This window comes from Typopeltis vanoorti, chromosome 11 (assembly GCF_054136105.1).
Source record: "Typopeltis vanoorti isolate ZY-2024b chromosome 11, IOZ_Tvanoo_1.0, whole genome shotgun sequence".
Lineage (NCBI taxonomy): Eukaryota > Metazoa > Arthropoda > Arachnida > Uropygi > Thelyphonidae > Typopeltis > Typopeltis vanoorti.
The window spans coordinates 122,694,907-122,717,160 of NC_143559.1; the positions used below are offsets into that span (position 1 = coordinate 122,694,907).

At 34.4% G+C, this 22,254-nt stretch overlaps 1 protein-coding gene across 1 annotated transcript in view; it reads right to left on the minus strand.

Moving 5' to 3' along the window:
- Gprk1 (G protein-coupled receptor kinase 1) overlaps positions 1–21,772 on the minus strand; it is a 598,843-nt gene extending 577,071 nt beyond the window's left edge. Inside the window, exon 1 of the mRNA XM_090400057.1 lies at positions 21,660–21,772. Within this exon, the coding sequence (XP_090256183.1) occupies positions 21,660–21,772 (113 nt within the window). The remainder of the gene's footprint in view (positions 1–21,659) is intronic.
- Between the last annotated feature and the right edge of the window lie 482 nt (positions 21,773–22,254).

Below are 22,254 nucleotides of genomic sequence, written 5' to 3' on the forward strand. Positions count from 1 at the left end.
TGCAATCACCTCTTGTTAGGGAGCCAAATCTGGGGAATAGGGTGGATGTTCCAACAATTCATAGTGCAGATCCTTTAATTTTCCCACTGCCAAAACACCTTTGTAGGTAGGTGCATTGTCCTGATGAAAGATGGTTTTTTTTCTTCTGCAAACTGGGTCTTTTCTCACGAATTTTTTCGTCGTCTGGTTAAAAGATCGGAATAATATTCCCCGGTTATTGTTTTACCCTTTTCAGGATAATTAATAAACAAAATGCTTTTAGCATCCCAAAACACCGATGTCATGACCTTTCCTGCTGATGGAACAGACTTTGTCTTCTTTGGCGTTGAACAACCAACTTCTGTCCACTGTTTTGACTGCTGTTTGGATTCTGGTGTGTAATGGTGAATCTAAGTCTCATCCATAGTAATAAATCGATGCGCAAAATCAGTTTTATTCTTGTTAATATGCTCCAAGCACTGTTCAGAGATTTTCATGCAAGTGCGTCATTTTTGATCTGCTGTGAGAAAGCGCGGCCCATCTTGCGCAAAACTTTTTCATTTGCAATTCTTCATGCAAAATATATCCTACACGTTCTTTTAAAATGCCTATAGTCTCAGCAATTTCGGGCAGTTTGACTCGCCGGTCATCCAATACCATATCGTGCACTTGATTAATGATTTCTGGTGTTGTTACACTTTTTGGATGTCCTTCACGTGGATCATCTTCAAGGCTGGTACGCCCACGTTTAAACTCGGCAGCCCATTTCTTAATTGCCGAAAACGAAGAGTACCCATAAGCTTTTATGAATTTCGAATAATTTTCTTTTGGTGCTAAACCTGCTTTTAAAAAGAATTTTATAACTGCACAATAATCAATTTTATCAATTTCAAGGGATACAAAAAATACTTTTGCATAAGACAGCTGTATAAAACAAACCACAGCACTTGATAGAATGACTTGCAATTTCACATGGATGCTTATGACAGATGTACCAACTTAGAAAAAAAAATCTTGCCAATAGTGTTACCATCTATGGTCGAGGCCAAGAACTTTTCAAGCTTCCAATAAACAGGATTGGAACTGGATTTCATTGGACAGCAATGAAAATAATTCAAGAAATTGCAAATAAAGGCATTCACCAACATCCATACGGCATGAAATGTTATCCAGTTGACCAGCAAAGTAGGCGTAACTGACACTATAAGCCTACTTTGACAGTATAGAAGATAGCGACAATGAAGTCTATTTATATGATAATATTATAATCAAGTTTTATCGCATTCAGTTGCAAATCACTCACCAAGTGATGAAAGAAATGGAAATCATTTCATGTAAGATTGGGATTTTGCAGCACGTGATCCAAAACGTTGCAATTGTAGAATCATAACCACTTGCTACTCGGTTTGGATATCCGTCAAGCGCTAGCAAATTTCTTCCGATGCCACCCTTAACATGTAGAAATCGGATCATGCTGCGCACTTCTACGTATGAATATATTTAATTGTCCTGTCATCTTGCAAATAATGGTGCGACAGTACTACGCCCAATGTGATGTCATCACTTGGACCACAAGATGGTGAAAACACTTGCTTCACTTCTTATCACTCGAACGACGCAATTTCACAATGTGTTGTTATTTTATTATATTCAGCTTACGGATTTTAAATTTTTACTTACAGGGGACGAACTGAAGCCAGCACTCTCAATAAATTATTCGTAGTTCCAGAATTAATAAATCATAGGAATCGCGAATGAACTTTGAAAATACCATCAAAATAAAATTTGGCTTAAAGTCAAGAGGAGACGCACTTGCCATCTCACCGGAAAGAAAATGAAAAGATCGTGATAAATTATCGCTATCGCAGGAAAAGAGCATTACTTGATACCTTTATGCAATCTAATAGCACTTTGGCAAATATTCTAAGAATTCTGGGCAGCAGCAGCTTTATAAGGCTTACTGCTACTACAGACGTTCATAGTATCATAAGATCCAGTGCAGGATGCTAGTTACCCCTATACTCGCTGTACTCAGCAATAAAAATCATTCACAGGCTTCATTACAACGCCCAGTGGCAGATGATAGCGGGATTCCGCTATCATCTGCCACTCTCCAGGTAAAATATCAACTCTCCACCTCGCAACTTTCGAGACCTTCATAGAAACTTAAGTTTCTATGAAGCCAAGTAACTTTGCCATGAAAGGTCATTGAGCCTACCACAAGGTGAAGATACAATAAGATCTACAGTATATACGTATGTGGTCCACATAAAAACCTGCTTAATAAAATTAGCCAAATGAGTGCTGATGGTAAGATAGGTTAGAAGATGACCGAGTGTTCAGAGACGAGTCTTCTAAAAGCCAGGTGATACTCCGATAGTGAGCAGCGGAGTACCACAGGATTTGCTGTTGGAATTCGGGTTGCGAGTTGTTTGGGTTCAATAACTGAGAGCATAATTTTTTTTCTCTCTCTCTCTCGGTGTGTGTGTGTGTGTGTGTGTTAATAACGTGGAGTTGCGTAAAATGTAATGTGAACAAATAAGTATGTGATTGGGTAAGAATCTAGCAGTGACTGTTGAATGGTATGGTTCACTTTTTGCAAAAATGAAAATCACTCCTCAAACCATTCAACAAAATCATTTAATGTATGGTCCAAGAACAAACCATGTGCGATGTCAGTTATCGCACTTCTTTTCAAGGAGAGAGAGAGACAACCTGAGAATATCTATCAGGTCATCAAAATTCTATCCAAACGTACAATCCATTCTTATTTTAATTAATTTAAACAGAAACTTGCAGTGTGATAATCTATCAAATGTCATTGCAAAATACAAAAAGAATCACAAAAATGCATTTCCTTAATTATGTGCATTTTATAAAATTTAAGATGCAAACACATGACCTCTTTTCTACTCAAATCATGTCTGCGTCATTCAACCTTTATCGTTATCCGAGCCAATATTTCCAAATTCTTAGAAACGTAAAGCAATATATTTGGCCAACCAGACTGGCAAGTCATGCATTGGATTTTAATAGGAAAGAATTTGTACTAAGCTTCTGGGAGATGCACTAGAATGTCGTTAAAACCAATAATAAGAAGATTTTAGTAGTTTTTGTTATCATGATGATAAACACTCTAAATACAAGACATTCTTTCCGCTTTAATGGAATTTTGCTTTCTATTAGTGATGTTGTGGAACTGATGTGAAATCATTTGGGTCAAACAAGTTCTACCGAATTTGAAGTCCAATTTCTAACTAGATCGCTAAACACAGAGTGATCAGATCTCTTTCGAAAATAACTATCGTTGTAAATACATTAAAAAGAAAGAAAAGCTGTTCAACTTTTCCCATGCTAGCGCCGTGAATAAAGTTTTGTTTCTTACCGAGGAGAGAGAGAGAGAGGGGAGGGGAAACTAGTAGTATCTTCGGATTACTACTTTCAGAACAGCAATTTCGCAACGGCAGCAGAAACAGAAAAAAATGGACAAAGCAGAGCACAAGAGAAACTCTTAAATTACGGAAATAAGAACGAAACGGGGAAACTAAGTACTGGTGATTCGATGTGCCTTGAAATGCTTGGACTTATAATTAAATATAAGAATAAACCGTCAGCGACCCGCAATTTTCTTGCGAGCTTAAAAGCTAAATGGCAGACCACGGCAGGATCAATTTACGAGCCTCTTTATTCTGTTGTCGCATACAGTAAAATATCCTATATACAATACTTTACGTAAATTATGGAAAGATAATCGCTGCAACCCGGAGTCGCAAAAATTTATATCGATTACGATTCTATATAGTAACATCAATTTCTCTTTATCCAGCAGATAAGTTAACATCACAGAAAAGAATAGCTTCATTCAGTATAAAAATAAAAACCCTTCCCAAAGAATACAGGCGGAACTTCTTAAGACCCAACTTTTCTAGAAATCGGAAGACTACCAGACTTTCCCTGTTGTCACTGACAATTGAATTCACCGCTTCTAGCGATCTGAAGACTTCCGGAGGAGAGTACATCAGATAACTGCGATGTTCCTTAATGGTATTTATGGTCTGAAATAATGTTAGTTCAAAGGGTGATCTTTCTGAGTTGCGATTAAAACCATGAATTTCTTCTGAGAAAAAATCTATTCAACTGTACTAAAGATCCACTAACTCAGAACCGGTTTTAAAAAAAAAAAGTATAAAAAAGTTCTTCTAGTTGCCAACTGAAATCGAACCTATAACGGTCTTAGTCTTAATTCTAGCAGACTAGCGTTACGGAAGAAGAAATGTTACCATAAGTTAAAACATGTATCTCTTCATTCAACAGTAAATAAGGTAACATTATTATTTCGTAAGATGATGGATGACACAACGGCCGTGATGGCCCGTTTACGGGGAAGTACAATACGACACCATCTCAATCTCCCCCTAATTTTATCCGGGTGGAAAAAAATCCCTATCGCCGTATGAAACCGGTTAATTCACCTTTCGTCGAAAGAGACCAGATAAAGGTTCCTCACGTCACTGACGGGAATCGAACCCAGGTCTTTCCGACCAAAGGGCTTCGCCTATATCTACCGAGCAACGGAGGCTCTTATGATAACATTGTTTATAGCTTTGGAGTTGCAAATTTATGAATCAGATGAATTCATTTTTGCTTTTAATGTGATAATCTAAACTGATTTAATTCTTACATTACCATTCGCTACAACAAGTCGTCTTTTCTACAGCCAGAAGAAAAAAAGAAAAAAGGAAAAGATAAGAAACTGGTGTATCAAAATGAACCATACATTAAGCTCTGGTTTAAATCTTTTAAGGCAAACAAATTCATGATGTTATGCAAGTAATCCAACAAGAGGTGCGTTTCTTATTGCTATTTTGTACTGTAACATTGTTCATTAAAACAACAGTTAATGAACCTTGGCTTATGTACGTTAGACCGTTTATTGTCATTTGTAAAATATAAGTTTGCATCATTTCCCCCAATTTTGCCAATAAAAATGGTCCGAATACCAAAATTGAGGTGATTGGACACTTTCTGGTAGAAATTCTAAATATGAAATTTCTTAAATTCCATCTAGTTAAAGCAGAATTACTACTTTGTATTATTATTATATACAAAAAAAAAAAAAAAAAAAGTATTTTCCATTATAAAATGACCAAAAATTACTAATTTTAGTAAGGATTCTAAATACCAATTTTCAAAACATTTGACCAAAACGCATGTGAATGAACAACCCTGCCTACTGATGGACATAAACGAAGGTATAGGTTTTGAGAAACGCACCTAAACAGGACTCAACAAAACTTACAACATTCAAAATATCGAATTTCGTCAAAATCCGTCTATTTGAAGTGCCTCTGGTATTGTGTGCAAAAATAATGTGCTTAAATATAAGTAACTCCACTAGTTTGTCTCAGAATATAACAGGTTTTCTTCTAATAACCACAGCTTTCCTCCAGCAGAAATCAAATTGGGAATATGCATCTGACAGACAGACAGACAGAGCGCACTACGAATACAAAATTAATTTCATCAAAACTAGAAATGGATGGCAACATTTATGAACCCACATTATAAACAGTATGAATACACACACCAGTTAAGCGTGTTATCATGTGGCTCAAGCGTGGGAAGCAGCGCATGCCTAAACATTGAAGGGACATTGTGCGTCAGATACAACAGGAGAAACGTATCCTGGTATTAGGTGAGTGAAAGTGTTTAAGTTGGGGGATCGTTGAAAAAAGAAATATCCCACCGAATTTCGAGTTAAGGAGAAATATAAGGTAGATGGGTAATGAAATTAGGGAGAAATGACAGATGTGATGAAAGCAGTATAAAGAAGATGATCAGCAACTGTGGGAAAATGGTATTTACGGAAGTGAGAGGTATTGTTAGGAGGAAATTTAAATATGAGACGGAAGCAAAATCCTAGACAGGAAAGTGACTTCAGCTACAGAAGACAGGATGGCTAGACTTCCAGATTTGACATTCATTGCCCAAGCTGGCTAAAATACAACAAATAAATGGTTTTAGTTTTTACTTTTTATTTGGAGATCGTTCTTTTAAAAACTATTATTTAAAAATAATAATAACACTTTTTTTTAGTATTTTTTTACAGCATTTTTGTAGAAACTTGCACACAGGGGGAGTTCCTCAGCTCGCCTTACGGCACTGATTTCGAACAGGTATCTAAAGTAACGTTGTGAAATGGAACTATACGTACAGATTTAGTTTCCCTTCCGCAAAATATTTATTCGAATCCCACTTCTTTCTTTAATAATTTCGCATTCCTTGCACAGATCTATTTGCGTCAACGAAGGATTCCCCTCCCTTTTTTGAAAAGCACCTCTGAGAGTGAGAACTGTTAACTCTTGTAAGTAGTAATTATTTGTTTTTGCAACATGGTTTGTGGCTATCAGATGAAGCCTATGACTGATTTTTTTTTCTTTTTTTCAAGAAGGCAAATGCTGCATTTTAATGAAAAGTTTTTACCAGAAGAGATCGAATTTGATACTACCGCTGTGCATTAAAAGCTTTAAGTTGCCCATTTTCAACAATGCTATTTACGAGAGAGAATGTTAATAAAACCAGTCTGAATGGATTTACTCTACTGACAAGTTTTCGTTCTAATTTAACCCTAGATTACCCTATAATCATAGTAAGTGTATCACTGCTACTATATTGACATTATTTTCACGATATTTCACTTTAACGTTGGCCATCAAGTGCGTCTCGCCGTTTTTGTGGAATATTTTGAAGTTAGAGTTATCACGGTATTTCGAAATACATTTAATCCTGCTGTGATCAATAAACATACCGAAATATCATTATAACCAATTAATAATTAGTTACGCCCACCAAGGTCGCCCAAAACGCGTTTCGAAAACCGTGCAAGCCTATGGCAAATTATATTCTGGCTATATTTGTTCACTTGCACGTTGAAGTGTATGTTTTGTACATTATTTTCACCCACTAACAAAAACTAATTGAGTGGCCAAGGTAGCAAGCAGCAGCATTTGCCAAGAAATTCATGGCCAGACTGCTCGGTGTTAGCACTAAATAAAGTAAAAAGACACTTATTATTATTTCGGGCGACTCCAGGAGTCCTTAGACTCATCGAGGGAGGCCCTAAACATCATGTCCACACAACTATGCGATTACATTCTCACAGTATCATACCTTGTCTTGAACTCGTTCACCGTCATAGCACCCACAACAGACTCTGGCAGCTTATTCCACTCATTTACCACTCTAAAAGTAAAGAACCCAGCTCTAACACCCCTGCTAACCACGCTCTTGCCCAGCTTCCATAGGTGTCCCTTAGTTCTCCCACCACCAGTCCTGATCTCAAAAATATCCTCTGAATTAATCCTATAGAATCCCTTTAGCAATTTGAATGTCTCAATCATATCTCCCCTCCTCCGCCTATCAACTAGTTTCTGCAACCCACAAATCTTCAACCTGTTCTCATATGGTTCATTCCATAGACCTGTTATCATCTTAGTCACCTGCCTCTGGATCCTCTCCACCTCCTCCCCATCAAGAAAGGAACCGAGGTGACCAAATCTGGGCACAGTAGTCGAGATGAGGTCTTATCAAGGCTCAGGGCTTTAACTTTCTTCAGGTAAGGTAAAGACTTCTGAATGCCCATGCCATGTATCACGTTCACTGCCACTTTCCTTCGTGGGTATGTAAAGCAAGAAGCTGAAACCTTATGAAGACTAGTTTGGAGATAGCAGATTGTTCTCAGCTTCGTCAACAGGGGCACTCAGTGAAATCGGATAACATCATTTTAAAGAGAAGTTTAATCATGTAGATTGAATATAAATATTCTACTTAGGGTTTCCATTAATATTTTAGTATGTATTACAGAAGTCATCTCAGTTGTATTTAATGATAACACATCACCGCATAAATCCAAGCAACAACCTAGGCAATGCTAATTTTCACTGAGAGATATGTGTAGAACAAAGATGGCTCCATGCATGATAAACCTTGCTATATGTTAAGTGAAGATGGGTTGAATATTCATATGTTTAACCAAGGGAAGGCAGTTAATATTTACATTAACGATCAGGAGTCTTTTCCACACATCGCTCTGATATCCACTGTATATCTGAAAGATGGGCATTTTATCTCCAAGTATTCTGAAAGTTTATAATTTGACTTCAACTAATGTCACTTTTATGACAATTTCAACCAAGGAAGATTGTAAATTTATAGCACATTAGTACTGTAAACAGCTTTAATCTTTGTAACTCAGCTCCAAATATAAACGTACTTCCTCAAGTCACTTTAGGCGTCTAGTAAACAGAGTAATGATCTTGCACAGAAATGAAAACCTATCACCTAAAGGCATTTGTAAACATTCCATGAGTGGATAGCAGAAATGCTGTCCACTCGGTCAACCAGGCAGGCAAAGCTGTTTGAACATCAGCATGGCATGTCAGACAAATTTTAACATTTGTTTTGCTGAAAAAAGGGCTAGCACTAGGACATAAAAAGCATTTTGAAACTTCAAATTAAAATGTATTTATTGTAATGAACAACTTTAACACAACCCTTATTATTGTATAATACAAACTATTTATAGTTTTTTTCTTGTGTTATGCTTACATAATGGTATAAGGTCCAGAAAATTTTCAGTAATACATTCCCAGACTTTCTAGTGGTACAAATTCTTTATACGTTCTGCTGAAACTGATGTGGTACAAACATCAATCAAAAGTTCGTAATGATGAGGCTGAGATCAAAAATATACACTGTGTGAAATAATGATAAAGTAAGCTATTGTTACAGACCACTGATCATGTGAGAAAACACACAGATGAGAAGTCACTGATCTTCAGAGTGGCTCAAGATGCAGGGGTACACAGGGGATTTGAAATTGGAAGTGATCATGTTTCATTTAAACATGATAAAATGAGAAGATAAAAAAAAAAAAATAAAAATAATTAGTTGAAAAGCTTTCAGATGTGAAATTCAGACTTAGTTACATAAATATGTGGGCAGGAGGAGGTGAAAGAGTTTGAAAACAAGACCAAACTTCAGAGATTGTGGCAAAATCTGAAGAAAACTGATATTCAACCAACAAAGCAAGTAGTGAAGTTATCAACAAGGAAAGAAAAATAATTGCATGGCATACTCAAGAAATCAAAGGTTGCACAGAAAAGAATAAATAATAAAAGTTCTGGCAAGTAAATCAGCCTGTGCCTAAATATACAGAAAAATGCAAAAAGCTGTGTTATATGTAAAAGTACCTAAACAGAAGTCATGACTAGAATATAGAAGATATACCTGAAGATGAAAAAATGTTCTGAAGACTAATGAAAAAGCTTCAAAACAGAGGAAAGGGTATACCATAAAATGAGTCAGATGATAAATGTGAAAATAAAGGTTATTCTATATGTCTGGGATAACTATTTTGAAAAATTAAAACCAAATAGCCAGCAGTAGAACATATTCAACAGAAATTTTTAACCAAATACTAAGAGTTTATGGGTTATAATAAAGCTAAGAGAAAAGCTGTTCAAAATGCTAAACTCATGAGACATTAAAGAGATTAATACTATAGCCTATAGTTGTCAAGTCTGCAGTTAGAATCGAATATCCCTAGAGACTATCTGATGCAAAATCAGATGTAAGGCAGAAAATGTCCATTATTTCTGCTGTTATCTGTGATATTAAACAGTTAATTACTTTAAGCAAATGGTGCTATATATCCAAATAATCCATTACAAACCTTCATGACAGACTCTTCTTGATGAAATTGAAAAAGTGTAACAAATATGGTAATAAAGTTGACAAGAATAAGATGAGACTATGAAAATAGGCGGGAATGTACGTACAAGATTAATTCTCAATGGTTAACTATAAAATCAAATGAAACATTTTGGCTATTAACACAAGTTTTTGTGAGCCTCTGTAGCTCATCCAGTTTCAATAACCCCCTTCATTTCTCATCAAATCCTGTCTAGGATGTGAAGAACTTTTATCAGGGCTTTTCATCTGAAGGAGAGTTAGCTGGTCTCATACAGAGTTGGAAGGATTTTTTTCTACCTAAAACTAAGGTTTTTCACCCCTCAAAACAGGAAAACCAGCCAAGAAATACAATTTACATATAAAATATACTATAACCATATGACTAACCATTCTATCCTAGGATAGAATAATGGTTAGGAATAACCATTATTGACTAACAAAGGAATAATGGTTAGGAAATCCAAGGATACTTGGAGGGTTATGGGCATTATGGGTGATGGTTAAGGATCCACCAACACTATAGGAAGAAGACAGTACAATTTTTAGTGAAGGTGGTAAATTAAATATGGAAATCTCTAACATAATCAGAAAGGGGGTATGAACAGAGCCAGTGGAATAAATCTGAATGTAGAAGAAAATTTAGCAAAAACACCAAACTAATTAGCAATGTAAAAGACTATATTTAAAGCAATTTTAACATGTATCTGAAAGTCTTCAAGAAATATCATGGAAAAAACAGGTGGCATTAATAACAGAACATTAAAGATAATAACCTGATACTAGTAATCAGAGTAATAAGAGACAATTCAGAGAATGGCCTCTCTTTTTACCCTCAGTCCTTCTCTCCAAATACTCCTGAACACTTGCCATTCTCCTAACAAAAAATACTTTTGAGTTGTGGTTGAGTGAAATGCATTTTCTGAAAGGGTGGCAAATGATGCATAAATAATAAGCTATTTAAAGTGGAGTTTGATAGGGAGGACCTTGCAAGTATTTTGACTTGTGGATGTCTGATAACAAATGCATAAGCAGAGCTAATGATGAATTTCATTGCCCAGTTGGTTGGAAAGATTTGGGTTATAATCTAAAGTTTGAAGAACATTTATCAGGGCTGTTAAGTCAGAGATGAATTGGCTCTCATGTGGAGGTGGCAGAGTTTATCCTCTAGAAACTAGTTTTTCATCTCACAAAATGGGGAACCCAACAAGAAGCAGAGATTTACTTTCCTATTGAAGGAAACAAAGAAGCATTTAATTAGACTTCAAAGATGAAAAATTACTTGGCTATGACAAGCCGTAGCCACACACATGCACATTGTTGCTGCTGTCCCCTAAATCTCAGTAATTTCTGCCTCGGATGGAAGTGTGAGGAATATATGTTATTAATTAAGATGATTCTTGGATTTATAGGTAACTTTTATGATATTTAAATAATATCCTTCTGTGCAGATGATCATAAAATTAGTGTAATCAGAGAGAGAGAGAGGGGGGGAATAGGGAAGAAAGGGAAAAGTTTTGTATAGAAGAAACTACAGAACCAATTACTTGCCACAAAATTTTAACAAGTAACATGTGAAACATTCCTAAATGGCTAAAAAGCTAGAAATAATTTTTAACGAAGGAATTTATACGAAGGTACTTGATGCAAACCTGACCATTATCTGTGATCTGACTTTTGTCACCTAGATTATTAATGATAGTCTTGCCTTGGTTATTCTCATTTTTAATGTAATGTGCACATGTGCACATTACATTAAGTTTGGTAGATGATCATTATATGGAAGTTTGGCAGATGATCATTATATGGAATTTATTATTAATGAATAGCAAATTAGTAGATAACAATATAAAAAGTGATATCCCCCCCACTTTTAGCTCTTAAGAATATCAATGCTATGGATTACTTCTCCTTTAAAAATTCTTGACATGCACCAATGAATATCCAAATACTGCCCTTTCTGTCTCTTTCCCATGCATTAAATATTGTTTTACAATACAATATATTGTGGTTTAGAACATTGCTGATACCATGGAGCTTTTTGGCTAGAACTGTTTGGTGATTTGTTGTAATGAACTCACTATAATGGAGGTTGCTAAGCAGCTGCTCTGTATATATCCTGCAGATATATATCAGAGAGGGTGGGGAAGAGAGATTATTTTCTGTGATTTTATTATTACTTGAATTTTATTTAGTCTATAAACAGAATAGTACTGTTTCAATATTTAATTAATACTTTCAAGACATATTAATGATATGTCAAGTTACTTTCTTTAAGCTGTGTATATATACTCCACTTCTTACTCCTTCAGGATTGGCTACACATAACATGCTGTGAGCTACATTTTGTCAATGTAAAATTATGTTTAATAACTGATTTAAAAAAGTCTTGGATTCTTTTGTACTTGAATGTAGAAATACAAAATTTTATCTGTTATATACAAGAATTAATACAAATCATCTATTACAGATATAAAAGACACACACACTAAATTCTCTTAACACATTATAGGTAGTTTGCGCAATGATTATTCCTCAGTTAAGTATTATGATTCATTTTCAGTGGCAAAATAATGATTTTTCAACCTTTCTGTACATCACTTTCATTAAGCATGCTAAATTTGCCATCTTTTTCCTGCACTGCTGTTTTTTGCAAATGATAGTTATGCCAATAATTTGCAAAGAAATTGTATTAGTTTAATTCACTCAAAGCATCTGCTGTGCATCTGGTTAGTAATTTTCTTAAATTTTAAAAGGTAATAAGAGTAATATTAGGTTAAATAACAAATTGCAAAGATGATACTTATTCATATGCAATTTATATACAAGAACAAGGAGCATTAATTAAGCCTTGAATTAAATAGGCTAAATAAAATGGTTTCAAATGAAAAAAAGAAAATTCAGCCTAGGTAGAATTGCTTTGAAGGTAGTTGTAGCCCATGGGCTGTAGTTTATCCACACTGTTTTAACTCATGGTCTACATGACATTATGTGAATACAATCTGAAAGAATAAGAACAGAGTAAATCTATTTTCCATGCTCTGTACCAATACTTAGTTGCCTGATAAAGTATATCTATCAGTAAATGTATGCCATGATTTCAAGAAATGAAGCTGTTATATTTTAAAGACCTCATACACTGGATAATGTGCTCTGAATAAATACTTCAGGAATAACATTTTACATATAAATTTTGGAGAATCTACCCCAACTCTGTTTTGCATTTTATTTTTGGTAGGAGTGAGGGAAGAATAATCTTAGAGATCATAATTTGGTTGCTAAAAGCATAGTTACTGATGGGGAAAGGGGAGATAAAGTTTTTTTTTCTTTAATTTAATTTTTTTTTTATCTTCTGATGTTTTGACAAGCCTTGTCACGATGACTGCAATATTTATATTTGCTCTATACTAAGGTTTTTTTTTTCCTTTCTTTTCTCCAACTATTACCCTAACTGCAGCATCTGCATGCACCAAAGCAAAACACACCAGAGAATTATCCATATTCCAAAAATCAAGCAAAAATATAAGGAATATAGATAAGCCATATAGTTTCCCCATGAAAAGTTGTACAATGAAATGTTCAGCTAATAGCATAAACATCATGCATCCTCATATAATTTTTCATGCCTAGGAGGTATCCCAGATGGAGTTGTCTCTCCTTGAAACTAATCAATCATAACACCTCCTCCTTCCCAACCCACACAATACTGCACAACTGCCCACCTCCAGTTACAAGAAGCAATTGTTTTTCCTAATACATTTCTCAGTGTGAAGAAAGTCCATTTTAGTTTTTACTGAAAAAGTAAAAACCCACTCTGGTATATCTTCTCTTTTACTCTCCACCATCTAAATTTATCTTCCTCTCTTACCCTATCCTTATCCCAACTCTCTCTCCATTTGCTAAGATGTGCCTTTTCTAAATGTAAAGAATAGCGTTTGGTCCTGAAAATTATTAGTGTTAACTATATCTGAAACAAAGACTGGCTTACAATTAATCAAAAGATGAACCACTTATTACTTGCACAAATTGTTTCAATCTAAGAAGTGCCTTAGAAGACCAAAACACAAGATTTGACAAAGTTGGAGTCCTGAAGGGGTAAGATTAATTTGGAGGAAAGTTGTCAATAGGAACTTACAAATGTTGTAATCTTTTCATGTAGTAATATTATAATATTCTATATTCTTCCCCCCCCCCCCCCCCACACACACACTCCAAGGGTACATATCAAGAATCCAATGATAACTATTTGCAAAAAAGGGACTTAAGCGACTCGTGTGTATAATTGAATTATTAGTTATCGGAACCTTCGAGTCAAAATTTATGGAAGGTTGTCTGTCTTAGGTATCACAAAATGTGCACCTGAAATTCATTATCTTTATGCTCACTAACTCAATGCATTCTACTTCCCACACTTACCACCAAATATACTTCTTATTCAAGTTTCTACACAACTTCCAAAAATGGCTTCCTGTTTTTCACTCATCTTCTTAGGTCTGTGAATCTTCTTAGTATCAATTTTGATATTCTTGTCACCAACTTTGTGTCTGTCTTATCACTTTTTTTTCCTGCCATCCACCAAATTCTGCAATTCACATTTCCTAAAATCCCATACTGACATTTAATAATTTGATAACTTTAATTACTTGTCTCTGTACCTAAGATAGAGGGTTTATTTATTTTCCCCCTCCCCCACCTTCCCCAAAATCCAAGTGATAATCTATGCATAGTATTCTCATAACATTGTAATAAGGCCTTGATTAGTCAATGAGATGCTACCTGTTTATCTGTACTTATTAATGTCCTCTTTGTTACTGCAGCAAGTCCTTATGCTTTCATAAAAAAAAATGTTGCTGTAAATGTAAATAAAAAAATTGTAAAAGGTATTATCCAAACTCTTGTATCTCATTTGAAAAAACGAACATCTTTTCATCTCTACATTCCAAAGTATGTTCCTGAAAAAAAATTGCAAGCAAATTAAAAGCATACAAATCAAAAGCTGATTTTCCATAAGAAATGGAAGAAAATTCATTCATGGACTAAGCCAATCAAGAAGCCTGTAGATATCTATTTATGTAAAATATCTTGATTAGTTTATTTTAGGAATTAAACTTCAGAGTTTATAGTTTAGCATAAGATAGAAACTAAAGATGCTATTGATAACATAAAAGATATATGCTTACTAATAAATAGGCTGAGATAAGGTAAATGAAAAGGCAGCTAAAAATGAGATAGACACACAGCATTATCTCACTCAAGCCACTCTCACAATCATACAGTTATCTATCATAATGCCTGTTACTGATCATGTTATGTTTAGAGTAACAATTAATCTTATATATTCCTCAATCATTAAATCAAAATTACATAAATCAAGAAATGATTGTACTTTATACATAACAATGCCATGCTCAAATTGCCCCTTTTATCTCTCCATAATCCAAGTCAAATAGAGGAGCATGTCAATGTAGTATTCTTGCTGAAATACTGAGATACTATATCAACATTATTTACAGGAAAAAAAGTACATAAATCAAAAACTGGTGTCCCAAAGAACAGAGACCCTCTGTCACCTCAATTGTTACTGCTGCTTCTCTGAGATGCTGCTCCACCATATACATGTAATTAGTAACTGTCAAACATCTGATATTCTGTTCTATCACTAAATCTGTTAGCTATCTACTTGCTTAAGTATGGCATCTTTCCATGTGATGGTTTGTTAAATTCTTTTGAATTTAACAAACCATTATGAATTCAAAAAAGTAGCATGCATCTACTTTTTGAGTTTTGATGACATAAGTGTAGACTCCTCTATAAATGTAATTCCCTCAAACTGTACTATTAGTTACTGTTATAGTCTGTATGAGAACTATGAATTCAGTTTGCTAAAAAGCAGCAGTTTGAAGGATATTCCAACTGATGACAAATCCTTTAAGGCCATTTATCTTTTTCAAAAATTAATGTTCCTTGAAAAATTGACTTGTTTCTTTTTATTCACTTTAACAAAAGCTCATACTTGCAAATTCCATTAAAAGTTTGCTTGCTATAATGTAAGGATTTCCCATTAGTGGCATGTTTATAATTTTGGGAGAAAGCCAAACAATCCCATTGAAAAAGTATAAAATGTATTTATTAATGATCACATTATGGAAAAGTTCAACAAAATATCTGTCAGATCAATCTACATGTAATTTTAATTTCCATCAGTACACTCACAATAAATATTTATAGTGCTGCAGATTATTTGTCTCAGTTCTTTGTATGTTATATAATATGCTGGGGGACCTTCCTCAGGTCCCTCAGTGGACCATGCATCAAGTGGGACATAACACTAGAGGGAAAATATATATATGAGCAAAAAACATGACTTTATTATATTTCATCAAGTCTGTATACATCTTCGCCAGCAAAAATCTAGGAATAACCAACAATGGCCTCACAGATAAAAATATCAAATATATATATACTTTGTATCCATCTTAATTCAATGGTATCAAAATGTTATATTAACTTCAATGGACACTTCACATCCATGTAATTATCGATGTGTAAACATGCCAAGTTGGTTCAGTGGTTAACACTTATTCAAAGTTTTGGAAATTTTATCCTTGTCTTATATCATATGTTATTACAGGGTGTCTAAAAATTTCTGCCTGCTGGCTGACTGAAGGTGAATGATTTCAATCCACCAAGGATTAAAACAATTCATGTCAGTTTTTTTTTTCCTTAAAAAACAGCTAAAGTAAAAGGAAGTATACTCAGAGTGTGTGTTTCAAGTATAGCAAATGTTTAAAGCCACCCTCCATTACTCTTGGAGCAAAACAATTTCACATACAGATCAAATTTTTTTTTTATGGAAAATTCTTGACAAGTGAAGAATTTTCTCCACTTGTCAAGAGTGTTACTTTCTCTTGATAAGGTATGCATCTTAGACTGAATTGCATCTTTCATCTTAGACTGAATTGTCCCTCAGTCTCGAAAAGTTAGACAGGGCTAAAATAGCCTCTCCTACTCCCTGTAGGGAATAAAAGGCATTAGTGGATTTTTATTTATTTATTTATTAACAGTTGTTATTTAATTTCACTTATGAGTCTTGAAGACTTAACAGATGTATTAAAAAGCAGAACTAATATCCCTTATTCTGACATCACATTTGATCACTTTTCATTGATGTGATCTATACAGAATGTAAATAGTGGCTGGAATTAACAGTCTGATTTCACACTTAAATGCTATTTCACACTTAAATAGCTAAAACTATCTTTAATTATAACTGCTAATTTACATATTAAGTATGGTTTTTTCACAATATGATATAAAATTCTGTTCTTGACAACCTGATTTATCCTGAACTATGAGTGTTCTTTGTAGTTCATCTTCCAATTTTTCCTAGCTTCCCCAGGTATACTTATATATATGACTGACATTAAATCGTTGTGGTTGCATTTAAAGCTGTTCTTTCGTTTGTTGTATTGTTGGGAAAGTACATGCTGGTAGCATCTCATGAACGCCAGTACATGATTACAGCTGAATGACTATCTGGGAGGTTGTAGCTCAAGTTATTATTTAGATGAACAATGATGAAGATGATTTCCCTAGATTCCACGATTTTTCTCTCTGGTTCATCATTGCAACGGAAGATATTAGCAGATTTTTCCCAGCAGACTTTGTGACTTTGGGTTTCATCATTAGGATTAGCCGAGAAAAGGATATGACTTGATAATGCACTGGCTCGCTGTCTCTCATAAGTAATGTCCCTCATGTGTTCTTCCATACGCAATTCAACAGATTTGTCTGTCTGCCCAAAATAAGGAATATCACAATCACACAATATTTTATATACACCAGGGTATTTGAGATGATGATAACAAGGTTTTGGGAGGCTTATTAAGAAACCGATCTTTGGAAGTGGAGTGAACAAGGTTCTGATATTGTATTTTCTTAGAACTTTTGCTAATTTATGTGAAACTGTACTTATGTAAGGAATAGATATATTGCCTTTGAATCTATTTGTTTCTTCTGAACAATGTCTAGGAGGATTAAGAAGGAATCTTTCAATGATTCTCTTGGAATATTCCATTAACTTTGAAAGAAGTTTGGAGATGGTTTATTTCTGTGAGAAATTCATTTGGGTCATCCAGAAGAGAACGGGCTCTATGTCCCAAGGTGGAAATTATTCCAAGCTTATGAGGAGGGAAGTGATGGGACTGACTATGCAGATATCTGTTGGTATGTGTGGGCTTTCTATATATCGATATTTTGAGTTTACCAGAAGTTAAGTTTTCATCATTAGGCTAATCCTAATGATGAAAACCAAAGTCTGCTGGGAAAAATCTACTAACATCTTCCGTTGTAATGATGAACTAGAGAGAAAAATTGTGGAATCTAGGGAAATCATCTTCAATCCTGTTCATCTAAATAATAACTTGAGCTACAACCTCTCAGATACTCATTCAGCTGTCATCATGTACTGGCGTTCACGAGATGCTACTAGCACGTACTTTCCCAACAATACAACAAACGAAAGAACAGCTTTAAATACAACTACAACGATTTAATGTCAATTATGTATAGACTCTCTATGATGTTCATAGTTTATTTAAGCTTCAGTGTTTTAGTGTTTTTTCTTTTTTCTTTCTTTTATAATGTCACCTGATGAATGCTGTTACAAGCCGAAACTAGTTGTGTTTTTATATTAAAACCTTTTTACTTAAATCTCGGTTCTAATCATGCAATTCTTTTTAAAAATAAAAAAAAATTGTATGTTAACTGGGTTAATGATCATTCTTTCATGTATTATTTCGTGACATCTCCAAGGAACTGGAACAAGACTCATCAAGGCACCTACTCAACTCTCCATCTCCACCACTTAATCCACCAACTACACCGAACCACCACTATCATCATCTACACCAACGCCATCTGCTACCAACACCCACTAGTATTTGTCTGTAAATTGCATATGTTCTGAAGGCCAATTTGTCTGTATACGGGATGAAAAATCCATGTTTCCGGGAGGGAAAAAACCTGCTACCTTCGTATGAGATCGGCTAACTCGCTTTCAATTAAAAAATTCCCATATAAAGATTCCTCTCATCATGACAAGAATCAAACTTAGGTCTTTTCCAATCAAGGGGCAGAACATAACATTGTTCTTCCAATTGTGCTACGAAGGCACTTGCACATTTTAATTGACATGTTTCATTAGACAAAACTATATATATATATATATATATATATATATATATATTGCCTAGAATACTTAACAGGGAAATTTCTCTAATTCTAAGCTTTTGCAGTCAATTAGAATTCAGCTTCCTGATCAAGTTTTCAGAATTATGCAGTATAACCACTGCAAAATTTCTATATTTCAGTATTTTCTTAAATTAAATATCACCTGCACCAGAAGCTCATATGGTGAAAAAGCCTATAGTTTGCATCTCACATAAAGCATGAATGTTTGTGAAAGTATGATCAAGGTGTCTCATACTACCTTCAGCACTGAAATATAATTATACATTATCTACTGCTATTTTTTTCAGTGAGAGTGCTTTAAATACTTATTCAAAGTAACTTAATTTCTCCAGATGTAATTATCTTCAGTTTTTATATTACCATTATAATGAGTCTTTCTGTGGTATTCATTTCTTCATTTCTAAACTTTCCAGTAAATCCCATAATTTAGTTATACTAGTTAAACTTAGTTATTTTCAAACTTTCATTTTTCCACTAATAACATTCTTCATCTTTTAATAAGAAGATCATTTAACATTGATGTTTTTATTTTATTTTTTTGAAAAAATCATATCTGGAACATTTGGTAAAGCAAGTCTCTAAAATGTTGGCAAAGCAAAAGGACAGAATATATGAAGTAAAGCACTGCACTAATGATAGTCCATCCTGAGATATGAATCAAGCCAATGAATATTTCATCTTTAAACTTTCATTTGGCATCCTAAGACAATCTACTTAACAACTGCATCTGATTAGTAAAAATTGACAGAAACTAAAATATTTCACTGAACTGATTTCATTGGCATCTGTGGAGAAATGTTTGCCTATCCTCGGAACAAATGTTTCATCCACAATAAAAAAACAAACAAAAAAACTGGTATACTTCAATAATCCATAACACAAAGAAATCAGTGAATCAAAATGATCAAACTGAGTGCAGCATCCCTTGCAGTTAAGTTGGTTTGAGACCTAGTTCAAGCTGTATTTAGATATCATACATGGCATACATGCTAATTTCTATTCTCAATGTCCGGTCTGCACGTTCTATCAAGCACTACACGGAATATCAAAAGCAGGTATTCTTTAACACAACAAATGAGTCTAGATACCCATCATTCACAAGAAATCAAGGAGCTGAAATTTTCTACCTCATCCATGTAAAGGAATCAGTGTTTGCTTGGAATTGTGGCCAAAGCAATTTAAGGCTATGAGACCAGTATGTCTGTTAACTGCATATACACTCTGACCAGCATGCTTATTATGCAAAATGAAAATCCCAAATTTAAAGCATCAGACTACATACAGGAGAGATAAGTGATATTCCGAATACACAATGCAATGACTTATATTTTGTTGAACAGTGTTTTTTCATTTGTGATTCTATGATGTCAGAATTCAAAAAACTTCTGGATCACCTATAAATTTACTATAAATCTATAATAAATCTGTTGTGGATAGTATACACAGTTCCAGTATAACAATATACACACACTAAGTATATTATACTGGAGCACAGTGTTAATTATTACAGTAAACAATAAAATTCGCCAACATCTCAACATCTGTGTAGTACCACATTGAATTATTCATTCTATTTAAAATGATATGGACAGCTTGCATCCCCCCCCCTCTCTCTCTCTCTCACACACACGCTATAAATCACGTTTTTCTCGAGTATACTAAAGCAGGAATTATATAAGTCGTAATTTATCTAACTAAAGTTTAGGTTCTGTTATTAGGTCCTCACTTAATGGATTAAGAATTAAAATTTATTTAATGAGTTCAATATATCTACTGAACTCATAATTAAATAAACATACAAGCGCCCCACAAAGAAACTATTTTAACGTTTGGAAATAACTGGGAATAAAATAATAATTCATATAATATTTAGATCTTGATTTCAACATAACCAACATTTATTTTGGCCTTGAAATTAATTAAATATTAAAATGAAACGATTTTATTATATTTAACTTTTATTCAAAAGCTGACTGTGTTCACAATGACAGTTTGTTTGGGTACCTCGTGTTAAGACTTTAAAAAAAGCGAAATCACCATTACAAACGAATGATGATGATGCTACGTTTTCTTTTAACCTAGAAAAGATTTGAATGGTAATCGAAATCTTATTAGGTTTGGCAACTGGCTGAGCACTTAAATAGCTTATTAACTTATGACACCGTCCTATATATTAGTCCATCTTAGTTACTTCAATAATTAAAACAGCAAGTGTTACAAAGCATTTATCCGAGAAATCACCTTAAACCGAGTGTTATATACTATTAGATGTCCTCCGCTACACATAACTGAATTCTTACAGCTGTTAAAATGGATATACGCGAATGCCACACATAAGAAATTTCTTATATATCATTTGATACAAGAAATATAATTATTCATTCATTACACATTCATATATGCTATATTGGCAAGTATACGAACAGTAATGAGTTAATAACCCTTAACTTTATAGTGTAGACAAGAATTTGCTCCTCTGTCAAAGCACACGCATGCTGCTGCAGTCCGGATCAATACCTGCTTTATCCAATACATACACATACTGTGTCACACACGGTCAATATTGAGCTTCGGTAGTGCGATTTCACCTACCATACCAATGCCTCTATTTAGAAATTAATTTTTTAAGAGGTTCATCAGGCCAACAGTAAGTCAACTAAGGAGCACAGAATACTCACCTCGGATCTGGTAAAATTATCTTTTTGCTAGCTCTTGCTGCAGGAGTAGATTTACTCTTCTCCATAGCCATAAGATAGCTAACGTCTGCTAGAACGGCTTCCAAATCCGCCATTTTGAGTGATATAGGCCTAGTTCGGCACTAATACACAAAAGGGTTAAATTCCAAACTGAAGGTATTCAAACACGAAAATCGATCCATACAATACGCTGCAATATTCCTGAAGACGCTATATCCCTCTGCACGAGGGCTTTCTTAAACCAATTCTTGTTTTGATCATGCTCTTCCTTTCCGTAGCTCACCATGCGGAAATGAATACTAGGGACACTGCTTCCACGTACGGGTTCAAGTAACGTCTAGCTTAAGTACTGGGCAAGGTAGACCTTGGTACAGGGAGTGAGTACCATGGGTGAGTGCGGCCGACAGATCAGCTTGTTTACATTGTAGCGCCCTCTTCAGCAAACCGGAGAGACTATTGTAAACTCCGTGTTTTCGCAATATTATTGTGTAACACGAGTAGAATAATTACACTGTTTATTTAGGAAAAATAATTTAAAGGCCATATAAGTATTTTCTTTCATAAAAAAAAAGAAAGA